The sequence below is a fragment of the Monodelphis domestica genome, chromosome 4 (assembly GCF_027887165.1).
Source record: "Monodelphis domestica isolate mMonDom1 chromosome 4, mMonDom1.pri, whole genome shotgun sequence".
In the NCBI taxonomy this organism is placed as follows: domain Eukaryota; kingdom Metazoa; phylum Chordata; class Mammalia; order Didelphimorphia; family Didelphidae; genus Monodelphis; species Monodelphis domestica.
The window spans coordinates 316,109,332-316,133,482 of NC_077230.1; the positions used below are offsets into that span (position 1 = coordinate 316,109,332).

The window sequence follows — 24,151 nt, forward strand, 5'->3', positions numbered from 1 at the left end:
ATTGTATATAAAAATAGGAAAAGTGATTCTATCAAATTTTTTCTATGATACAAATATGGTCTTGATACCTAAACCAGGGAGAAACAAAACAAATAAAACTATAAACCAACCTCCCTAACGCACACAGACGCATAAATATACTCTAAAGTATTAGGTAGGAGAAATCTATCAACGACCAGACTTTTCTACCTCCTCTAGTACTATTTCCACTTCCAAATTCCCACCAGATTATGAGAAAGGGAGAAAGGGAGATGACTCACTAGGTCTTATTTTGGTTTGAAAGTCCAAAGCCCCGCCTCAAAGCCACAGACCTCAGAGTAGCGAGGTAAATGACGGGACTAGACCTAGCAACTACAACTCCCCTCTCAGATCATTGGTCCATTCAATTCAAGCCCTGAGCCAATGGGCAGAGAGCATGTGAACAAGTGAACCAACCGGAGAGCGCGGCGCGCGGTTCGAACGCGACTGCTTGTGGTCCCGTCTAGTCTTATCTGAGGGAGCTGAGGAGGCGCTGGGTTAGCTACGGAGGAGACCCGATTCCCTCACCCCCAAAACCACCCCGCCTTCGCCATGAGTGCCATCACCCTGCACCTGCCTGCCAGTCAGAGGTCCAAGCCTCAGTTCAAAGGTGTGGGGAACGTGAGGGAAAGCGGGGGGATGGGTATCCGTGGCTGGGAACCGGGGCCTGCGAACTGCTGCGGAAGCTGTGGCCTCAGGTGGGCCAGTGGGGGCGGAAAGGAAAGGGGGCGTCGCTTTCACCTCTCCTCACTTCCGGGCAGCAGGATTTTACCTGGATCTTTGGATACCGAGTTCCTTGAGGCCAGGGACGGTACTTTCTTGTATCACCAGCGATTAGCACCTGTGCCTGATATGTAGTAGGCACTTTATATAAGCTAATTGACCGACTGGATCGGTCTGGGATCCTATCTGTGGTTGACTCACTTGGCTGGCCAGGATTGTCAGCGGGCCAAATGCCTATTGAACCAGGAGACTGAATGAAAGGTTGGATGGGGGCGGGGCTGTTGCTGCTTTTAAAGGAGTTCCATCCCGGTTCCCCTAGTTGTCTATCACATTAATGTAGCAACCCTCCCGATCCAGGGGAACCCGAGTGGCCTAGACTGGTCTCTACTGAGCTTCTAGTCTCTGATCCTGATGGAGTTATAAGGGGGGTTTGCTGGCCAGACCAAGAATGCAAATTTCGAGCAGAGACTTCCCTTCAAAACAGCATTTTGCAAAGAAAGCTTAAAAGTGCTATTTAAATGCCAACTATTATTATTTCCTATTCGATAAATGCTAATCATTATATTCGCATAAATACTAGCTGTTTATATTGTGTAAACGCTAATTTTTATATTTACATTTTATAAGTGCTAGCTCCTGTATATCATAAATGCTAGCTATTATAATATTTATATTATGTAAATATGAATTATAGCTACATTATACAATGCCAGCTATCATATATAATGTCAGTGCTAGCTGTATTTATATCACGTGTGAATGATATTTATACAAATGCTAACTATATACATTATATAAATGCTAGCTACTCTCACAAATGCTCATTATGTTTATATCATATACATATGAATTATATTTATTACATAAATGCTAATTATATAATGTAAATGCCAATTATGTGTATATTATATAAATGAGCTATTATTCTCCCCATTTTGAGGGAGAAATTCTTCCTTCATAGGTTATAAACTGGAGACACAGGGTGGGGTTGTGGAAAGGAATATTTAATGGGTGTTCAAACCTCAGCTCTGCCTCTTACTGCTTGGGGTGTGAGGGGCAGGATTACCTAGGAGATAAGGCACCTGACTTGGTGTCAGGAAGACCTGTGTTCAAGTTTTGCCCCAGATATTTGCTAACTGATGAACTCTGGGCAAGTTACTTAACCTCTCTCTATGCCTCAATTTCTGTACCTGTAAAATGTGAGGGGTTGAACAATAGTTATTTTTTTTGTTCATGAGCACAGCATATTCTTTGTTTTGAGGTATCTTAAAGAGAGTTGGGAGAATTGCTCATACTCATTTGGTGGCAAGTCTTAAGTTCCACACAATTCATGACATAGCTAGCTAATGTGCTCTGGCACACCCATCATATTTTACCTTCTGGTTATAATAGAGTCTATTTTGGACAAATTTTTCTTTGTAATAGTTAGATGATAGTGCCTTAATTTGTTGATGTGTTTGTTGAAATCTCAAGATCATTGATTTATTTGTATTTTCCATTTGTCAATTAGAACAAAGAAGACAAAAACTTGAGGAATATCTTGCAAAGAGAAAAGCCATTTCTGGCTTAAAACTACAGGAAAAACAGATAACCAGGTAGAGTAAAGCTTATTTTAGTTTTGTAACATGGATTTAAGACAAAATTTTCTATGTAAAACAACTTTTATACATGATTGTTCAGGAAGGCTCCTATTTTCCTTTGGGCTAAAATATAAACTTCTCTATTAAATATACAAAGCTTTTCATAATCTGGCTCCAACCTATTTTTCATATTCATTTCTAATTAAGTCTCCTACACTCTAGTTACTTACTGCCATACTAGCTTGCTTGTGTCACCTTTTTCCAGCTTACCAACCTATAGCCTTCCCCATCATCCCAGAAAAGCTCTTCCTTCTCATCTCCACATGTTAGAAACCCTAGTTTGTTTCAAGGTTCCATTTAGATATACCTTCCTACAAGATGCCTTTTTTATTTCCTTTTTGTAATATGTATAGATTGGTTCTCTAAACCTTACATAAGTGAATTGCTATATTTACAAATAGATTTTCATTTCATTTCAACCTCTATTTCAAGTATGCATCTCTCTTTATGACCTTTCTGAATAAATAGTTGTCCTGCCTTTGCTTGAGCTTCTGTAGTGTCAAAAAACATAGTACTTTGTAAGATAGCTTATTATGATTTTGAAAATCTCAGATTCTTGGAAAATTCTTCCATATATTGTGCTGAAATCTTTCTCCCTATAATTTACATACAGTGTCTTTATTCTTCATCAAACAAAATAAGTAATTTATTTTCAAAATGATAAACCCTTCAGGGAATTTTGAAACTTAAAGAGTATTGACCCTGTAATCAGAAGACCTGACATTTTGTTTGTGCTTTGACATTTATAAGTTTTGGTCTTTAGTAATTGGTATCTTTATGATTGGGAGAGTCAGTTGGTCTCTTGAAGTTTTGTTTGTAATTTCAGTATAATATTTATGCTATCACCTTCACAGAATTGTTTTGAAGAAAGTATTTTGTAAACTAGAGTGTCAATGTGAAATCAGGACACCTCAATTTTGCCCCTGCCCTTTGAGAAACCCCAGTACCAGGCACAACTGTTTTGGATTAAACCACAGACACCTTAAAGTGTTTGGGGACCCTATTGTGGTTGAGATTAGTGTACATAGTCCAAATATTGAATGCCTTTATTTGTTTTAGTAGCTTGTCTCATTGTATTAAATATCCCTCTCAGGAAGCCCAGCTCTTAGTTTGACCCTTTTCTTTGTAATTGTTATAGTTGACCACTTCCTGAAACCCCTGATTCTATGCAGGCTTGCCATACCAAGTACTCCAGAGGGTATAAAAGACCCCCAACAAGTTCTGACCCTTTTTGGAGTCATCATCTAGCCCAGAGTCCCAGAGTGTAGACCCTGTAAAAGTTTTGATGTGGGGCGCTGAGTAAAGGCCCAAATATTGGACTTATCCCTTTCCTGATTAAAGACTTGTTTTTTCTGACTACTTTGGTAGTTTTGTTATTTCCAAGTTAACAAGAGCTATGTAACTGTTAATTTCATTATTATTTTCACAGTCCTGGTTACCTTACTCTAGATATATTATAACTTGTTAATGCCTCTGAAAAAGTTGCACTTAGAATTTTATATGGTGTAGTCTTAGGAAGACACAATACAGTGGATCTATTGCCTCACTTCTGGTCTTTATTTTTTTATACAGTATAAGAATCTATTAGCTTTTTTAGGGATTAATGCTCATACCATTAACTCTATAAAGCTTGTAATCTACTAAAACTCCCAGGTCTTTTTCATTTGAACTGCTTTTTAGATAGATCTCCATTCTATATTTTCAACATTTTTTCTTCTTTTACCTACCCTAAGTGCAGAACTTTACATTTTTACCTATTGCATTTTATTGTATAGATTTTGCTCATTGTTCTAGCTTGTCAGAATCTTTTGGATCCTGGTTATGTCATCTAATGTATTGGCTATCTCCTCCAATTTGGTAACCTGGAAATTTGATATTCCATGTCATCTTATGCCACCAAAGACACTAATAAAGATGTACAGGGCCAAGGACAATATACCTTTGCTAGAACCAGAAATAAAGTTTAAAAGCCTTATAAAGAATAAAAATATGTATCCCTAAAGCTTTTTTCTTTGCAGGAGAGCCCCTTAGACCCTCACCCTATTCATGGGCTGTTTGAAGAAACTTGATATTTTGAAGCAAATTTAAAAGAAGAGAGGAAGTTTTTGACAGCACAGGAGAAGTGGCTATTAATAGAAGAGTCAGAAACAAAAAACATTTAAAAACAAAACACCAGGAAAAAAAACTCATGACATTCTGAGGTTCTGTAGTAAGGGGCAAAACAACCTTATAGATCTCAATATACCTTAAGGTTTTGTTATCTCTAATTTTTATGTCACCTTCATTTCTCTCTCTCTATATATATATATATATTTATATCCTCCTTCCTCCCCAGCCCAGAAAACTATCTTTTATAATGACAAATAAAAAAGAGAGAAAAGTGTGGTAAAACAGTTCAGTAAAATAAGGCAACACACCAATAACACCAAAAGTGTATGCTGTGTTCCCTATGTATGGTCTCCCACCTTGGCAAAAAAGGAAGATATAGTTTCATGATTCAATCATTTCAGCCTTCAATTTTGATTTTTAAAATTTCTTCTTTGTGTATGTTTTTGTTGTGTATGTGTTTTTCCTTACTGCTTTTTATGTCTTCCTGTGCTTCTCTGTATTTATTTTATTATATTTTGTGCCTCAGTAATATTTTATGTTGTATTATATTAGGTTTGTATATCATATTTTGTTTAGCCATTCTCTATTCAATGGACATCTATCTACTTTGTTTCCAAGTTTTTGCTCCTGTATAAGTTTTGATTTATATGGGACCTTTTTTCCTATTTTGATCTTGGGAGTCAAAGATAGAGACGTTTTAGTCATCATTTTAATACAATTTTAAAATGGTTCTCACCTACATTGTTCCATTTGATTCTCTTAGCAACCCTGTGATATAGGCAAAACATTTTACAGGTGAGGAAACTGAGGCAGAAAGTTTGCCTAAAGTAACATAGTAAGTGGTCTATGTGTTCAGACTCCTATTCCAAATTTTGTTTCCCTCATTCATACCAGAATTTTTTCCTTCATTATAGTAACTCTTATGACAAATAACCAATAAAATTATGTTTATATTTAAGAAAGGAGGAAAGCATAATATGTTTTTAAAATCTTTTCATTTGTATTGGCTAAAAAAAAAAAAGCTTTAAATGCTTAGTGAGTTGAACCTTCAGTTATGCAGACTGACTCATGTTCTGGATAGTTGAAATCTTATTTATCTTTTTGTTGAATTATTGTTATCTCTTTTTACCTTATTCCAAAGTTGTAATTTTAGTATTGAAGTATTATAAACAGTGACTACTGGAACTGTTGACTTTTCAAATAACTATTTTCTTTGTGAAATATTTGGGTACTAGAAGGACTTGGAAATACGTGGAGATTCCATACCTCACAACCAGGGTGTCTGTAAGAACAGGATATTTCATTCTGAAAATATCATTTCCTGGGTCCTAAAGTTGGAGCTTCTTTTCTTTCATCTCCTAACTTTTTTGTTTCACCTTACAAAGAAAATACTTAATATAAAACCTTTGCTAGAGGACCCTTTCTTCTTCTTCTTCTTCTTCTTTTTTTTTTAAGAAACCCTTACCTTCCATCTTGGGAGTCAATACTGTGTATTGGCTGCAAGGCAGAAGAGTGGTAAGGGCTAGGCAATGGGGGTCAAGTGACTTGCCCAGGGTCACACAGCTAGGAAGTGTCTGAGGCCAGATTTGAACCTAGGACCTCCCCTCTCTAGGCCTGGCTCTCAATCCACTGAGCCACCCAGCTGCCCCCAGGACCCTTTCTTCTGATTGTCATTACAAAGTCATAAAGAAAGATAAGCAAACCAGTGTGGTAAACTTCATGTTGATTTTGAACCAAAATGAATAAAATGAATCTTTTTTACCAAAAGATGTTTATCATCCCAAAGATAACAAAGAAAGAGGGGGAAAGCCCATATGTATAAAAATATTTATAATACTGCTTTTTTGTAGTAGCAAGAAACTATAAAGTAAGTTGGTACCCATAATTTGGATTGAACAATAATTAATGACTGAACAAATCATAGCATGGGAATGCAATAGAATATTATACCATAAGAAAGAGATGGTATCAGAGGAATCTGAGAAGATTCAGATGAAATGAAACAGAGTGACGTGAGTGAAACCAAGGGAACAATTTATACAATAACAAAGTGTAAAAAACAAACAACTTTGAAAGCCAAATGAACTCTGATCAATGCAATGACTATCTGATTCCAGAAGACTAATGATGAAACATGCTACCTACTTTCTGACAGATAGGTAATAGATGGATTCAGGATGCAGAATTAGACATATAGTTTTAGATGTGGCCAATGCAGGAATTTGTTTTGCTTTACTATATATATACATGATTATTACAAGGGTTTTCATTTTCTTTTTCTTTTTTTTTAATTGTACGGCAAAGGATAGAATGGGAAAATTTAATTTCAAAAATGTTCATCTAACATAATAAAGGTATCATGCCAAAACAGTAACTAAAATTTATATCCAAACAGAAATTTTTGAAGAAGTATACTTTAATGAATAAGTAGAAGTGATTTATAATTAGCCCATGGACTATAAATGAGAGCATCTAAAGCAGCGTTGGCGAAGGTTTTCAAGTTCGCATGCCTAAACTGCAACTTCAAGCTGCCTGTGAGGTCCCTCCCTCATTACCCCAGAGTGGAGGGAGGAAGTGCTGGCTTTGGGCCACTGGACAAAGGGGTGGGGCATGTAAAAAATGTCCTTGGGCAGTGGGAAGAAGGGAATCAGAGCAGCTCCCCCAGTGCCAGCTCATGTGCCAATACTTCACCAACACTGTTCTAAAATATATGTTGGAGAAGGGGACATGTGTATTTAAATAGTTGGAGTATTTAAACTTTTCTTTCATTTTTCTCTTTTAAAGCAATAGTAACTGTAATAGAAAAACATCTGGAGACCCAATCCAGAAGGTACCAAAAGCTCTGAAGCTTACTAGCACCAAAATGGTAAGTCTAATAAATACTTTATTTCTAATTTTGATAATTTAATCCTGAACTTGTTTCTTTTCCTTTTCCTCCTATTAACACTTTCTCTCTGATAGAAATTAATTATAAATTGCTGACTCATCTAATTCACTATTTCAGGATGATAAAGAAAATGCTAATCGGCCTATATGGAGAAAAATTGTTCCAACAGTAGAAAGAAATGGCGCTCCTTTAAAATCTACCAATTTATTGACAAATTCAACCATAGATATTGATGCATGTTATCGTGAGAACTGTGATCAAATTATACAAGTGCCATCAAATGAAGATGACCCTAAAATTCGCAATATCTCACTTAGCCAAACCTTTCGCCTTCAAAGAAACACTAAGGAAAAACAACTCATTGCAGAGAAGTTGAAGCAAGATACTACTTTCCTAAAGAAACCAGTCCTTGGTTCTTATCGTGGTAGAGTTGTCCAATCTAAAGTTAATTCATTTCGAAAGCCATCAACAGTTACAGATGAAAGTTCTATGATAAGTAAGAAAACTTCAGCTACTGTTCTTAAAACAAGGCCTCAGTCTGTAAGTAGCACCAACTTACCTGTGAAAGGTAGTCAAATAACATCTGTTAGTGTTTCCACTAAATCCAATAGTACTACTACTTCCCAGAACAAAACAGCTTTTCAACATTCTGGGAAAAAGCAAGTTGACTTTATCCAGAACAAGGAGAAAGAAGCCATTGTTAGAAACTCTACCAATGTTACTATCCGAAGAGAGCCTAATAAAAAGATAGTACCTCTATCAAAGCCAGTACTACCAAATGTCAAGACAAACCTGAATTCTGGTAAAAAAGAAAATGAAGTACAATCAAAATGTAGGACATCAGGAGCTGCAACCACTCATGTTTCTGAAGCAAAACCTGCTTCATCTTTCAGTACCAGATTTAGGGAGGATTCCAAAATTGTTGATAAGAGAAGATACACTTTAACAAAAGCGCCTATCAGTACAGGAAGAACTGCTTTAACCAAAGAATCAGCAGAAGAGAGAAGGTAAAAATAAATCATTAGAAAAGTTTACTAGATTATTCTTTTATCTCATAGTAGTTTGCAAATTGCTTTATATAGTATGGTAGGTTTCCATTTTCTCTTCTGTGGATTGCAAACAACTTTTAACTCTGTATGGTAAGTATTCCATAAAGATGGTCCCTAAAACCTAAATCCAAGCAACTGTTGTTTATGCTATTTTTTAATAATATAAATTGAAGCTTGGGTTGGGAAAAACCTTGTTAACTCCCCATCAAAACATTCCTTGGGGACCCCTTGAGATTTAATATCTACAACTCCTAAATCTCAGAGCTTAGCCATGTGCAACTCAAATGTTTCCTAGAGCACTGAATCCTTTCACCCTTAACATCTTAGCTTTTTTTGATAAAGTCCTCTGAATCTTAGAATGGCAATATTAAGCTAGGTTTGATTTAGGATCTGACATTTGAAATTTGTAAAATTGAGGGTAAATTATTTTCCCTCTCTGGACCTCAGTTTCCTCATCAATGAATTTAGATGGGTTAAAGTAAATGACCTCTAGGGTCTCTTCTAGCTCTGTATCTATGATCCTAATATATTGTCTCCAATCATAGAGCTCGTCTGGTTGAGTGGCAAAATGACAAAAGAAGAGTAATTAAAAGATCATCTACAACTGGTCTGACTGTTCCACCTGCTCCACCTGCTCCATCCAACATCGAATTGCCAAAAGAAAAACCACTTGAATCTTTCTGGACCACCATTGCAGAAGAAGATGAGCAAAGATTATTCACTGATAAAGTTAACAAAATATTTTCTGAATATTTGAACTTAATTAATAAGGTATTCATAGTCTTTAATTCAATACTTATTGCTTTATTTATGTCACTTTAGTCTTGTTTGTCTAAGTTATATCAGTCATGTTTTTCTAACTTTATTTGCTAGAGTAATCGTTTGTATAAAAATAAACTTATATTTTTGAATGAACCAATTTGTGGAAATATTTCAAAGGCATAAGTGACAGAACTAGGAAAATTAGACTTATTTTGAGCCACAAGAATTGTTTAGCTTAGTAGAATTTAGTAGATAAATATTTGTAGCCAAATGGTGATAAGATTTTGAAATTCATTTTTCTTTTGCCACGTATAGTAAATCTTTAATACACTTCTAACTTAGAAATTTTTTTCACCCTTTGAATATTTAAGCATGAGTACTACTGGTAATTCATAGTACTGAGAGAAATTAAAATATTATATATTAAAAGCATAATCACAATTTTGAAGAATACACACAAACCTCAAACCCCATATATCCCACCAATCCTCATAATTGAATTCATTAAAAAACATTTTTTAAATGATATTTTTATAGCACCATAGTTTCCCCTAGTGTCTCTCGCACTTTTCTTCCCAGAGTCATCCCATACATCAAATAGTCTTTAAAAAAATTTTTTTTAATTAATATAACTCAATACATCAAGAAAGACTGAAAATATGTTCAGTGTATAATACTTATAGACCCTCTAGCTCTGCAAAGGCATAGAATAGGAATGTCTTCTCATATATTCTTTTGAACCATGCTTTTACTTTATACTTTTGCAATATTCACTTGTAGTTTTGTTTTGCATATGTGATTGTTCTTTGTTTCCATTGTTATAGTCAATTATATATATTATTTTCTTGGCTCTGCCTGATTTACTCTGCATCAATTCTTGCTAACATGTCCCTGTTGCTATGGTCCTATGTTGCTATTTTTGGAGAGGGGGCAACATCAAAACTGAAAAATAATGAGGGCAACTAGGTAGCTCAGGGGATTGAGAACCAGACCCAGAGATGGGAGGTACTAGGTTCAAATCTGTCCTCAGATATTTCCTAGCTGTGTGACCTGGGGCAAGTCACTTAACCGCCATGACCTAGCCCTTACTACTCTTACAAGTATTGATTCTAATGTGGAAGGGTAAGGGTATAAAAATTTTTTTTAAATAAACTGGAAAATATTTAGAAAGAAATTATCCATTCCAACATCTGATATTCTAGATGAGAAAACCAGTGTTGGACAAGTCAAGTACCTTACCCAAAGTCATATCATAATTGGCTGAGGCAGAACTAGAATCCAAGGGCTCTTTGACTTTAAGTTCACTACATTTTCTACCATACCAAGGATTGATGATTGAGCATCAAAACAAAGACTGAAATTTCCTTTTTTAAAGTATCATTGAGTGAGCAGTTATGTAATTCTTTTTTTTTTAACCCTTTCCTTCCATCTTGGAGGAACATTTTCTTTTATATGAGTAAAAACTAAAGTTATTTATTTTTTTAAAATTCAATTTAAGTAGACTTTTTAACTCACTTTTTCTAAACTTAGTATGACAGGCTTCTTGTATCAGCTTTTCCTTTTGCTGTCTCACAGGATTTTTGCTGAACTATCATATAGGAAAAGTATCTATCCATAGCACCTCTAAATCCACATACATAGCCTAACTAATGATCAGATATTTATTTTTTATTTAATTTATTTTTAAAAAATTTAATTAATTTAGAATATTTTTCCATGGTTACAAGATTCATGTTCTTTCCCTATCCTCCCCCAACTCTCCTCCCATAGCTGACATACAATTCCTCTGGGTTTTACATGTGTCATTGAAAAGATCAACTATTTAAAATATTTTAAGCAGAAAAGATTAAAGTGTTGTTATTCAGTCATTTTCATTTGTGTCCATTGCTTTGTGATACCATTTGGGGTTTTCTTGGTAAAGACATTGAGTGGTTCGCCATTTCCTTCTCCAACTCATTTTACAGACAAGGAAAGTAAGGCAAATGGGGTTAAGTGACTTGCCTGGGCCAGAATTGAACTTAGAAAGATGAGTCTTCCTGACTGTGTACCACCTCACTGCCCAAGATAAATGTATTGACATTTATTTTATTTTTTTGTTCTTCAACTTTAGGGATGTCCACGGGAAGAAGTACTTTTAACACTGAAAGAGCTCATTGTAAAAATTCCAGATGCCAAGAAACTTGTTAAGTATTGGGTATGCCTTGCACGCCTTGAACCAATTACAAGCCCTATTGAAAATATCATAGCAATCTATGAAGAAGCCATTCTTGCTGGGGCTCAGGTAAGAACTACAATTTAAGTCTTTTACATGTGATTATCACAGTTATCCTATAAACTATCACTGTAACACAGGAAATTAGTTAATTTTATAGTTTGGAAGGATAATAGTGTTACTATTAATATTAGAGGTTATTTAGGAAATTATCAGTTTATCAAGGATGAACAGGCCTTAGTGAGCTAATTATAAATAACACATAAAACAAAATACAATTTATTAATTTGGAATGAGAAATACAACTGAAAAGTGCATATTACGTATTTGCTTCTCAAGAAAACTTATTTGGGAAACAGAATTAAAACTGGTTACTATAATGAATCTATATTTTAAATAAAAATTAATTCTTTGGTCTTAAAGAAATATTTTACATCCAGGGAAGGAAACTTATTTGGTAAACTGAATCAGTACAGTTTTGTGAACCTTTTAAAGGAAAAGAAATCCTATGATACTAAGGGAAATATTCATAAATTATTATTGTCTGGGAAATTACTCTTCAAATTGAAATGTGTCTGCCTAGGAAACTTGTCAACTGCTTCAGAGCAGTTTCACTCCCACTCTCCTAACAGATTTGCATACATAGTAAGTGGGCAATAAATGGACAGTGTTTTTCTTAATCTTATAAAAATAATTATTGTGTATTCAAATAATCCTCTCATTTTAAAGTTTTGTCCAAATTTATCTTTATTGTTTCAAGTGCCCATTTGTGTGTCTTATATATAGGGATTCTTTCTTATTGACACAATAAAGTTACAGTGCACTTTAAAAAAAGAAATTGAGAACTTGGTCTATGGATAGCTTATATATTCATTTACGTTTGCTATAGCAATTAAGTGAAAGGTAATTCAAGCCATTTATCAGAACTAACACCACCTCTTCCTTCACCCTGAAACCCTATTCAAAATTGACCAGTTCCTTGGAAAGGATTTATTAGAATTTGTAAGAATAATGTTTTGTTATGAAAGAATGGTGCTAATATAACATACAAAAGAATTAGTTTTACAAAATATTTTTAAGTGGTCCTAGATTTAAAAAAAAAATAGCAAGTTTTCCTGTTCATAACATTTAAAAGCTAAAATAAGGTTTAATTTTTAAAACCTTTAATTAGAGCCAAGGTTCTCAAACCTTGGTCTCAAGACCTCATTATAGTCTTAAAAGTTGAGGCAGCTGGGTAGCTCAGTGGATTTGAGAGCCAGGCCTAGAGAGGGGAGGTCCTAGGTTCAAATTTGACCTCAGACACTGCCCAGCTGTGTGACCCTGGGCAAGTCACTTGACCCCATTGCCTAGCCCTTACCACTCTTCTGCCTTGGAGCCAATACACAGTATTGACTCTAAGACAGAAGTTAAGTGTTTAAAAAAAAAAGCTTATAAATTCTCAAGAATTTAAGATGTTTTTAAAGAAAGATATTTAAGGTGTGATAGAATGTGTTAATGAGGATGACTCCTATAAGAGACAAAAGGCAAAAAAAAAAAAAGGAATTTCTTTAAATTATTTTAATTTCAAATTATTTTTTTTTTTTAAACAATTTAGGAGCAGCTAGGAGGTTCAGTGGATAGAAAAACAAGTCTGGAGACAGGAGGTCTTGGGTTCAAATGTGACCTTAGACACTTCCTAGCTGTGTGACCCTGGGCAAGTCACTTGACCCCCATTGCCTAGCCCTTACCACTCTTCTGCCTTGGAACCAATATACAGTATTGATTCTAAGATGGAAGGTAAGGGTTTAAAAAAAAAATTGAGGTCTCTACTAAAGTGCTTTAAAAAAAATCTATATCATATCTATTGGTATATACTATATTGTGAGTTAGACTAGTATTATTAGGAAAATGGTTTTGACTTGTTCAACCCCCGAAAGGATATTGAGAACCATCAATGGTTCCCACTTTGAAAACCACTGAAATAGAAGATCAGAACATTTCTCAGTTACAAATTTTTATTACTACTATTTTGAATGAGATCAATTTATTAAACTCATTTAATAATTGAAATTGATAGGAAAGTTTTTCATTATTCAATTAAAATTAGTATTGTTCTGAGGTATTCTTAAGGCAAATTAAAAAGTAAATCAGTGTAAATTCTCCTATACTAGTGATGGCGAACCTATGGCATGGGTGCCAAAGATGACATGCAGTGTGTTCTCTGTGGGCACTGGGCCACCCAGAGTGACTTAGGCGGAACTGCTCACCTCTCCCTCTCCACCGTGCCTGAGGACATTTTTCACATCACCTGCCCCCTCTGCCCAGAAGTCCAATGGGAGCTCACAGGGGATAAAGTGGGCAGCTCACAGGTGGCAGAGCTGGAGGGAATCAGAGAGCTTGGGCCACTCCCCTCCCCCTCTCTACATTCACTGAGGACATTTCTCACTTCACCCACCCCTCTGTCCAGCAGTCTAATAGGAGTGCTTCCTCCCTCTCCTGTGTGGGGTAAGGGGGAATAGGGGCATACCCAGCATGTGGTGGCGGGGAGGAGCACAGCACAAGGTCTCTGCAGGGGGAGGAGGGGGCAGGCATGACACTCAGTCTGGGGAGTAGGGTGGGGGCAGGGTCTGACACTTCATCTCTAAAAGCTTTGCCATCACTGTTCTATAGCCTTCTGAGTATGAAGGAAGGTAAGACCCAACAAATTACAAACTTGGAAACTTCTTTTTAAGATGTGCAGAATATATTTAAAGAGAGTAGAGATTGAAGGCAAACAGACTTTGGATGAATATAAGCATGAGTTCATAAAGGCCTTGAGAAGGATGATAGCAGTGGAAATAGGAAGGAAAATGCCGTTGTAAGAGATTAAAAACTCAAATCTTATACATAGAAATATGTGTTATCTACATAGAAATATATAGATATACGCTTGTGTTTATATATATGTTTGTGTGTATATATATATGTATATAGTACCCTTATTTCATACCTTAAATGTTTGTTTTTAAAGTCTTAAAAATCTTAGTGTTTACAACAGTCAGCTTAGTGTTTTAAAACTAAGAATTCTGAATAATTCTATGCTTTTCTTTACTAAAAAGAACTAATTTTGTTTTCTCGAGCCTATGGAAGAAATGCGACATGCACTTGCAGATATCCTAACGATGAAGAGTCAAGTGAAGGGTAATGATGGTAAATTATAATCTTTATTTTCCTGGAATAATGTCTCATTGCATCAATTTTTATTTATTAGAATGAACTTCTGTTTAAACTTTAGCTTTGTTTTATTCACATTCTATTCTCATAGCTAAATTTCTAGGACTGTTCCTCCTCTCTTGATTCATGTGAACATTATTGGACCTTCTTTGATGTTTAGGAGACTTATGCTATGTAAAAACTCAAAAATTGACCTACCATGTATTTTTGCTCCAGAGATAGCTAATAAAAGGGATTGTTTAGTAGGTAGAAATAGACATTTGAACACCTCACTTGTTTTAGGTTCCTAGTTGTCTGCCTTTGATAATCTTTAATATTCCTTGATCAAAACAGAATAGTTCTTTAGATTGCTCATGATTACCTCTATTTTGTTCCTTTTACTTCCTCTTTCTCTTTCTTTTATTATTCCTTAATGATTAAGAAAACAAATTGAAATATTCCTTTTGTTTATTTTGGCTTTTAGATCAATATATTAAACCAATCAGTATTCCATTTAAAAGTGAAACAGGAGAGGTTCTGTAAATGTAGATGATGCTTTCTTAAATGGGACTTAATCTGGCCTAGGAAGAAACTTCATTGGAATGTATTTTGTTTTTACATCCTAAGGCAATGTTCTAGCTGACATGATGGGATAAATGTTTTATAAATTTTTCGCATTTGTAACTTATCTGTTTTATAGATACTATTTTTGACGTTGCTTACTACCTTATAATATCCTCTTTGCTATCTGAAAATAACTTGGGAAGAAATATACAAAGTAATGAATACAAGAATTACCAGCATTAACAAGCAAGCATGGCATCCTAGCTCTCTGCAAGTTCAATATTTAGGCTAATTCATTAGCCTGTATTACTTGTACTCCTGTCCTTCCTTTTAACATGAGAAAATGAAGGTTGTGTTCATATTTTAAAATTTTTATGAGGCTTATTCAGTCTGAAATCCTTCGGGCAGGAATATAAGTACAACTCAGATAATTTTAATTGGCTTTGCAAAAACATGACAAAGAAATAACATTAAAGAGGGCAGTTTATGAGGAAAATGCCATAAATACAAGGACTAAATGACATTATAGTGAGGTCTTGTAACTTTATAGTGAAGTTTTGGTTTTAAAGACATTATATTGAAATAATAATTATAAGTAATATTTATAGTTCATGTTAAAGTTGATAAAGTACTTTATATGTATTATTCATTTTGATCCTCACAATAACCCTTTAAAGTAGTTACTGTTATTTTTCCCCATTTTGTAGATCAGGAAACAGTTTCAGAAAGGCTTAGGGATTTGCTAAGGGCCACACAGCCAATATCTGAGGTCCAATTTGAATTTGGGTTTTTCTCATGCCAAAGTCTACTGTTCTTTTCATCATCTAGGTTGATTTAATAACCCCATAAGGAATTTACCAGTATCAAAGAGTAGATTTTCATGTGTCTGTTTTTATTTTATTTAATATTTTCCTGGTTTAAATTTTTTATTTAAAAAATTTTTTTCCCATATTTACATAATTCATTTTCTTTCCTTTCCCTCTTCCCTCCCCTCTCCTGGAGCAGACAAGCAGTTCCACTGGGTTATACAAATGTTATCACTTGATACCTATTTCTATATTACTCATTTTTGCAATAGAACAATCTTTTAAAACCCAAACCCCAAACTATATACCCATATAAACAAGTGATAAGTCATATGTTTTTCTTCTGCGTTTCTACTCCCACAGTTCTTTCTGTCAATGTGGATAGCATTCTTTTTCGTAAGTCCCTTGGGATTGTCCTGGATCATTTCATTGTTACTAGTAGTAAAGTCCATTACACTGGATAGTTCCACAATGTTTCACTTTCTGGTACAGTGTTCTCTTGATTCTGCTCATTTCACTGTGCATCCATTCATGGAGGTTCTTCCAATTCATATAAAAATCATCCAGTTCATCATTCCTTACAGCATAATAGTATTTCATCATCATCATCATCATCATATATCACAATTGTTCAGCCATTCCCTATCGAGGGACACCCCCTTGTTTTCCATTTTTTTTTTGCCACCACAAAGAACACAGCTATGAATATTTTTGTACAAACATTTTTCATTATTATCTCTTTGGGGTACAAACCAGTAGTGGTATGGCTAGATCAAAGAGCATGCATTCTTTTAATGCCCTTTGGGCATAATTCCAAATTGCCTTTAGAATAGTTGGATTAATTCACAACTCCACCAATAGTGCATTAGTGTCCCAATTTTGCCACATCTCCTCCAATATTTACTATTTTCCTTTACTATCATATTGGCCAATCTGCTAGGTGTGAGATGGTACCACAGAATTTTTTTGATTTGTATTTCTCTAATTAGGAGGGACTTAGAACATTTTTTACATGTTTATTGATAGTTTTGGTTTCTTCATCTGAAAATTGCCTATTCATGTCTCTTGACTATTTTTCCATTGGGGAATGGCTTGATTTCTTGTACATTTGACATAGTTCCTTAAAATTTTGAGAAATTAGACCTTTGTCAGAGGTTTTGATTATAAAAATTTTTCCCATTTTGTTGTTTCCCTTCTAATTTTGGTTGCATTGATTTTGTTTGTATAAAATATTTTTAATTTAATATAATCAAAATTATTAATTTTACATTTTGTAATGTTCTCTATCTTGTTTGGTCTTAAATTCTTTCTTTTCCCATAGATCTAACAGGTATACTATTCTATGTTCACCTAATTTACTTATAATTTCCCTCTTTATATTTAAGTCATTTACCCATTTTGAATTCATCTTACTATAGGGCATGTGTCTATTTTTAGATATTTTAGACTACATGGCCTCTAAGCTCCCTTAAAACTGAGATTCTGTATTTCTCCAACCTTTGGAAAAAGATCATCTGAATTCAAACAGTTATCTATCTTTAAAAAAATCATTTTGTAATTAAAAATTTTCTTGTTTTCTTTAGCAATGATGGAGAACACATCTATTTTTCTCTCTATAAGCTATTCTTAAGCTTAAAGATAATTAAATTCACATATAAGTAGAATGTTGGTTAAAAACCACTACATTTTTATATGTGCTATAGCTTCTTTATTTTCACTCTGAGAAAAACAGCAACATTTTATTTTCATTTAACTGCGGAAAACTTCAAGAAAGCAAATATCCCATGGGACATTTGTGGGGGAAATAAATTTGTTTACAGAAAATATTAGTTATTTTGTCCATTTTGGGATTGAGAAAGGTCAGGATTTGGGCTTTACAGCTTAACGCCTCTACCTTATTTCCTGTAATACACCCGTGCCAGGGTTTGTGTTGCCAGGTAGTAAGAGCAACCCAGACTTCCAGTTTTTGAATGGAGCTTTGACAAGCAAAATACTGGAAAATAAATTGGAATATATTTCTGGAGTAAGCAATCCTATGTAAATCTTTATTTACTAATTAGTTTTCACTTTACCATATGTTCTCAGTCTCAAAAATAAACACCTGAGCTTTAGTTTTCTTATCTGTGAAATAGGGAAAGTAACATTTTGGCCTATTACAGAGTTACTGTAAGGATTAAAATGAGAATTTTGATAAGTAAAGTGCTTTATAACTGCCAAAGCATTATATAAATATGTTATTTTATGAGAGGCTGTTATGCATAGTGGAAAGAACAGTAGTTTTGGAGAAAGAAGATGTGGGTATGAGTCTTGACTGCATTGTCTATCAGATGTGGGATTTAGAAGAAACCATTTAACCTGTCATTTTCAAGTTCCTGACTGAGATATTGATTAAACATTTTTCCTTGTTTTGGTATCAATTGAAAAAATTATTATAATTATTAAGCCATATGGGTTTAGTTATTAATATATGAGAAAATAAAAGGTAATACCATTAAAACATAATTTGAAATGTAAATCAAAAAAAATAGATTCACTAAAGGAAAAAAATCTTACTGGAATCTTATTGCAAATCTTAAACTTATCAGATTACGTTTGGCCCAGGGAAAAACTGGTTGCACAAAGTTAAACATAATCATCTTTGGTAGTATGCACTCTCTTTTTCCCCTAATAAAAGTCTTCCCTTATAACAAAGAAAAATAGTCAAGAAAAAACAACAGTGATTGTATCTAACAATATCTATAACTACCTCCTTTCTTTTGAAAGAAAATACTTCATCCTCTCCTCAAGGGTAAAAACTTTAGCTGACACAACTTACAGTGAAGCAGGTTCAAGCTGTAATGTCTATGATAATATGTTCACTGCTGTGAGTTTAAACTGCAAAATTAGGACCAAGAGAGCCATAAAGTAAGTGTTTTGAGGGAAGAGGCTTCAGAGAGAATAGATGATTTCGATAAAGGCTTATGAAATATGCAGGTGACACAACAGTGGGAAGTAGCTCATACATTCAGTAATGTATTAGGATCCAAAAAGATCATGAAACGCTAGATATATTGTGCTAAATTTAAGATGATATTTAAGCATTTTGCTTGGGTTCAAAATAAACTTCATAAGTATAAGATGGGTGAATCATGGCTGAACAGCAGTTCATTTGAAAAAAGTTCTAGAGGTTTTATAGTACTACAAGTTCAATATGAGTCAATATGACATGACAATGGAAAAAAGTTATTGATAATGTCATTAAGAGAGAGACCAAAAAGAAGTGAAGAGAGCCCAGAGGGAAGCCTTAGGAAATATACATAAATAGGAGACAATAGAGATGATGAAGTAGCAAAAAGAGACTGAGAACAAGCAGCCAGACTTAGGAATAGAATCAAGGGAGTAGTGTCAACAAAGTATGAAGCTAAGGGTCATCCAAGATAAGAGGTTGGTCATTAGCAGATAGGTTGAAAAGAATGAGAAATAAGAAAAGGCCCTGAGATTTGGTAACTAGATCATTAGGCAACCAGAGTTTCAGTTGTGTATGGGGAGGCTGAATTAAAAGTGTCAGGAAATTAAGTAGAGGCAATTTGGGTAGAGCCAGCTTTTTCTAGAACCTTAACTGTGAAAAGAAAGAGAGATGAATTTTAGTATCTAGCAAGGTTTTATTTCAAGATGATATTTATGCACTTATGTAGGCTTGTAGGTATTAGATAAGAAACCAACAGATAGGTAGTATTTGAAGGTTTGATGGATATGCAGTGGGCATGACTAAAGGAGCAATCCACTGGAGATGAAAGAAATAAAATCAACCATACAGGTAGTTGTCCTTGGCAAGGCAAAGGGTTGCCTCTTCATCAGAGACAGGAAAAAGGAGAGGAGAAAATCAAGTATGGTATCAAGGAATTTTGGAATGTAGAAAAGGAGAGAGTGGGGCTAACAGTTGTTTTTTAATAAAATATTTAAAGTTATTACAACTTGTCTATTATTTTTTATTTAAAAGTATAAAAGTATGTTCACCCATGTTTTCGTTTTCTCTGACTATATAGCTTTATTATAACAGTGGCTAGAAATTTCTCATCTTAATGCATTTTCTTTAGGGGAGAATGTTGATGAGGTTTGTTCAGCTAACGAAGAGATAAAAAAATTATGTGATGAAGTTTTAAATCAGGATAAAGTTGATGTAGATGAGGCATCAGCAGAAGAAAATTCAGAATCAAAAGATAAAGATCATAATACAAAGAATGTAAAACTACAGATGGTTGAAAGAGAGCAAGAGGATAAAGCGGAAGATTCAACAAGTGTTTTAGAGACTCCTGATAAGGAAACCAGCGGGTCTTATGTTATTAAATATAATGTGTCAACTACTCCATACTTGCAAAGGTAAGTCATAAATTTCCAAAATTCAATGTATCCAAGAAATTTACTTGAGATAATTTCACATAGCTACAATTAATGTGGTATTTTAATATATAGGTTCCCAAACTTTCTTGATTCATGGCATCCTTATTGTCTTGGCAATTTTTTCTCAGCATTCCTAGGCCAAAGCAAATACCTAATTGTTCCATTTATTAAGTAGTTAGGTTCAAACTTAATAAGTGTTTAATTCCTCACAACTAAGTAGTTAAATGAAAAAAATACATTTAGATTACTGATATAACCAGAGTTGATAGATATTTATAGTTTTGAAAATATAAGAAATGAGAAAATTCTAGTAGTTATTGATATAACTGAAAAGACAAATAAACAAAACTATATTTCAACATTACAGACTTATCAGAAGAATTTTAGCACAATCTATTGTTGAAATGGTGAAGTATATCTTAAGTTAGTAATTCATACCATGTCCACTGATGGGAAGCTGTATCAGAATATTGGTTTTCACTGTATTTTGCTAGAAAATTTAAAATATGTTAAGGATTCCTTTTGAATTCTCTGTGGTACTCAGGCTGTACAGAGATTGGGAACCAAGGTCTGAATACTTTAACAAAACAAATTATATAAACCATTGAAATTGATTTAATTTAAAATAGATCATCTAGCTCAGAGATGTTAAGCACACAGTCATCCACATTGATTGACAATACCCTCTAGTGTGGCTTATACCATATTAAAATGTAATTGGGAAATAGTTAATAAAATAAATCAAGATATAATAGAACAGAATAATGTTCATATATTTTCTAACTCCAGATGTGGCCTGCAGAAATATTTGTGTATAGTTTAGTGATCCTTTTACTATTTCATTTTGATACCACTGTTCTAACTGATCTTTAAAACTGAAATTCAAAATGCTCGTTTTGTTAGGAGAATGGATTCCAACTTATTTTAACATAATGTCATTTGGAGCTTTCTGCCTCAGTGCCTTTTCTTGTTTAGTTTTTTTTTTCCTTCTCTAAATTCTTCATGCCCCACTCAGGTTATTTTTACTTCATTCAGATGATGGACCTATTATTACTGAAAATATATTGATATATGCATGGCATTATCTCAAAATATGACAGGAATCATGGTAGAGTGAATAGAAAACTGGCCTTGGAGTCAGGAAAATCTAGGTTTTTAGTCTTCCCTCTGCTATAAACTATCTCTAGGCCCTTGGGCAAATCACTTATCCCATCAGTGTCCTAGACTAGAATGATCAAACTCAAATAGAAATCAGAGCAGATAAATCATATGTAAGGATCTCTGCAGGTCAAATAGTAATTTAGAAAACCACAAAGTAACATTGGGGGTTTAAATTTTATTTTGTTAGATATTTCCCAATTACATTTAATCTGATTTGGGCTGCACAGCAGCATTATTGACTGTATGTAGCTATTTGACATCTCTGCCCCAGAAAAAGTGGCTCAGTGTCTAAGTTGAAACAGATTCCTTACTGGCCCTACTCAGATGAAATCTCAGGCTTAGATTAAAAAAAAAAAAAACCCAACCTAAATATTCAAATAGGTCTATAATCTCATTTATTTGAAGATTCCCCCTAGCAATGCAGAGCTTATGCTGTCCATGCCTGTCCTTTCTGTTTGACTCTAGTTCTGTGTTTTCCCAAAAATTCACCACAAAGTGTTATTCTGATATGGTGGAAGCCTGCCTTTATTTCTTTTCACATTGTGGGGGTAACCAGCAGAGCACTATTACTCCCTCTACCTGTCATTCTTCACCAAATAACTAACCCATCTTCTCTGTCATATTATTTTTAAAATAATATAATATTATAGATATTTGTATAATATCACATATAAATATACCATCAATAAGGTAACACTCTTTTTAGTTCTTTAAGTAATTAGGCTTCCTATAAATCTGATTTTACTATTTGGCAAAAACCAACACAAAGATAAACTGTTTAAAGAAATAAAAAATATATAGAATACAAAATGGAAAGGAAGGACAAAAAGGCAAGAGTTTTTGAAGACCTTTTTTAAAGAAATTCTTTTTAGTCTTCTAAGACTGCAATAGAATCTTTAAGTAAAAGAAGGGAAAGAGGAAGCAGCTTGTCTGAATAATGAATAAATTTTGAATTTCTTTTTGTTTTAGTAAGTAGTTATACTGATGTTTTTATATTATACTTGAAAAGGAATTGCTTCCTAAATGTTAGCACTTTAAAAATATATGATACAATGTGTTGTGAAACATTAGGAATAACTTTATGTTCTCCTTTAGTGTAAAAAAGAAGATGAATTTTGATGAAAATAGTGCTTCGTTTAAAGACTTGAAGTTTCTGACACCAGTGAGGCGTTCTCGACGTCTTCAGGAGAAGTTTTGTAAATTACCAGATATGTTAAAAGACCATTATCCCTGTGTTTCTTCACTGGAACAGTTAGCAGAATTGGGAAGTGAATCCAGTGCCTATATATGCCGTCCAAATACTGCATTATGTACAACTTCCCTTGAAGAAGAAATAAAACAAACAGAAATGAAACTTTAATAAGGGAAGAAATGTATTTAAAAATTATTATAAATTAAGTATATGTGTTTCAAGTTTCATATTCCCCACAGATATGTAGATTATTACCTAAGTTCTCACTACAGTGAAAATATAATTGATAAGTTACTTATATAACGGGATTTTACTTACATGGATAAGGAGATTCAGCCTTACTATAAAAAAGGAACAAGTTAGAGATTTTTTTTTTATGTTAGTAGAGACTGTTTGAAAAAGAAGGCATACATTTTGTATTTCTATGTTATACTATTTTTTGAGCAAGAGAAATCTCATTTTATTATTCAAGAGTATAACATGGCTGACTGTTGTATATACCTACATTTTTTTACAATTATTTAAATGGATGTATACAAATTTAATCAAAAGAACAATGTTAAAAAAGAAAATTTTTCTAGAAATGTGTTTGTGCCATAGAAAATATACTAACATGACATACTTTTCTTTTTCCTTTGGAGGAAATGTGTAATTCACTTTAGTAAGAACGAAATATTCAGTTTAATTGGGAATATCTAAACTATGTAGTTTTGCTAAGCTTTTTTTTAAGATAATAAAGTTTGCATTAAAATTCTTATCATGAATAACTTTTATAAATGTATTACTTTGTTCTATATTTTAATTTTTACTTATTTATTTATTTTTGGAAATTTTTATTTAATTAGTCAATTTAGAACATTATTCATTGGTTATAAGAATCATATTCTTTCCCTCCCCTTACCCCCACCCCTGCCTGTAACCGACATACAATACCACTGGGTTTTACATGTGTCCTTGGTCAATACCTATTTCCATATTGTTGATGTTTGCACCAGGGTGATCATTTAGAGTCTATATCCCCATCGACCCATGTAATCAAGCAGTTATTTTTCTTCTGTTTCTGCTCCCACAGTTTTTTCTCTGAATGTGGATAGTATTCTTATAAATCCTGTTATATATTTTTAAAGCTAAGTAATGCTTATATTGTATTCATTTGCTTTCTCTACTTTTAAGAAGGCCTGTAGGAATTCCTAAGTATAATAATGCCTTAAGGTAGAGTTTCATTACTTGACCTAGCATTGGTGAATAAGATATTCTGATTAAATTAATTTCCCAGATAAAATTTTATCTGCTTTAAAATTAGCAAGACTCAGAAGGTGATTTAGTCCAGCCTCTACCCATGAATCTTGCCAGTTTGTCAAGTCTTTGAAGTAACCATTTCTTTAGCTCCTACAACAAACACTCTAGGCACAGTACTAAACATTGGGGATAAAAGAAAAAACAAAAAACAGTCCCTGCCCCATAAAATATAAAAACC

At 33.8% G+C, this 24,151-nt stretch overlaps 1 protein-coding gene across 3 annotated transcripts; it reads left to right on the forward strand.

Annotated features, from left to right (window-relative positions):
• Positions 1-450: 450 nt before the first annotated feature.
• CKAP2 (cytoskeleton associated protein 2) lies at positions 451-23,441 on the forward strand. 3 transcript variants are annotated; one of them, XM_001378150.4, is made up of 9 exons: positions 451-628; positions 2,252-2,336; positions 7,275-7,356; positions 7,495-8,384; positions 8,972-9,197; positions 11,299-11,469; positions 14,499-14,568; positions 20,018-20,300; positions 22,578-23,441. In XM_001378150.4, the coding sequence occupies exons 1-9, from the start codon at positions 571-573 to the stop codon at positions 22,840-22,842; spliced, it is 2,130 nt and encodes a 709-aa protein (XP_001378187.1). In that variant the 5' UTR covers positions 451-570; the 3' UTR covers positions 22,843-23,441. The 3 variants fall into 3 exon arrangements, with proteins under 3 accessions (XP_001378187.1, XP_007495451.1, XP_007495452.1); XM_007495389.2 differs by having other exon boundaries at positions 14,499-14,559; XM_007495390.3 differs by lacking the exon at positions 451-628 and adding an exon at positions 821-1,002.
• The last annotated feature ends 710 nt before the right edge of the window (positions 23,442-24,151 follow it).